We start from the raw sequence: 726 nt of genomic DNA, 5'->3' as shown, positions 1-726 counted from the left end.
CCAACCGGCTGCCGAGCGCCGCCTCCTCACCCCACTCCCCTCTGCAGCAGGGCCACCTCGTCACCCAGGCACACGGCACCCTGCTCCCGGGGCGCGGGGTGCTGTCACACACACCCAGCCCGCTCCGGGACACCAGCTTTGCGATGCACACCCACGCCCACCGAGGAAACCTCCCCAGGAGAGGCCTCCATCACTGAATTAACATATGCAAATACCCCCGGTTACTCTTACAGCCCCGTCCTGCCCGACAAACAACGCCGAAAACCTCCACGTGCAGGACCGGCGTCTGCATCCCCCATCGCCGCGGCCCTGGCGACGTCCCGCTCACCTTGCTGAGCTTCTCCCCGTCCGTGTGTGGGATGAGGGTTTTCAGAGACTGGAAGCCAGCATTGATGCTCTGCATCCGCCGTCTCTCGTTGCTGTTGGCGATTTCCCTGCGTATCCGCCGCTCCTGGTCCCGCTGGGTCTCCGGAGTCAACGGGATGTTAGCCAAGCTGTGAGAGAGGCACGGGGTTAGGGAGGAGGGGGCTGCACCCCTGCCACCGGCTCACCCCCGCCACGCCCCCCCTCGCTTTGCAATGACGATGCTGAGCCATCAAAGGGATGGGAAACACGGAGGCGACGATGGCTGCGGCACTGGCGAGCACAAAAGCGGCTGGGTGGGTTTCTCCAACCCCGTATCCAAAGCTCTGGGAGATGCATCGACTGAACGGCGGCCCTGCCGCA

The 726-nt window shown here is 64.7% G+C and overlaps 1 protein-coding gene across 1 annotated transcript in view; it reads right to left on the bottom strand.

Moving 5' to 3' along the window:
• Nucleotides 1-726, bottom strand: part of TFAP4 (transcription factor AP-4) — a 13,213-nt gene that overhangs the window by 2,255 nt on the left and 10,232 nt on the right. Inside the window, exon 2 of the mRNA XM_009278611.1 lies at nt 329-528. Coding sequence (XP_009276886.1) covers nt 329-528 — 200 coding nt within the window. The remainder of the gene's footprint in view (nt 1-328; nt 529-726) is intronic.

Source organism: Aptenodytes forsteri, unplaced genomic scaffold (genome assembly GCF_000699145.1).
Source record: "Aptenodytes forsteri isolate BGI_AS27 unplaced genomic scaffold, ASM69914v1 Scaffold26, whole genome shotgun sequence".
Lineage (NCBI taxonomy): Eukaryota > Metazoa > Chordata > Aves > Sphenisciformes > Spheniscidae > Aptenodytes > Aptenodytes forsteri.
Note: the sequence above shows the minus strand (reverse complement) of the source record. Positions and strands in the feature narration are given on the sequence as shown.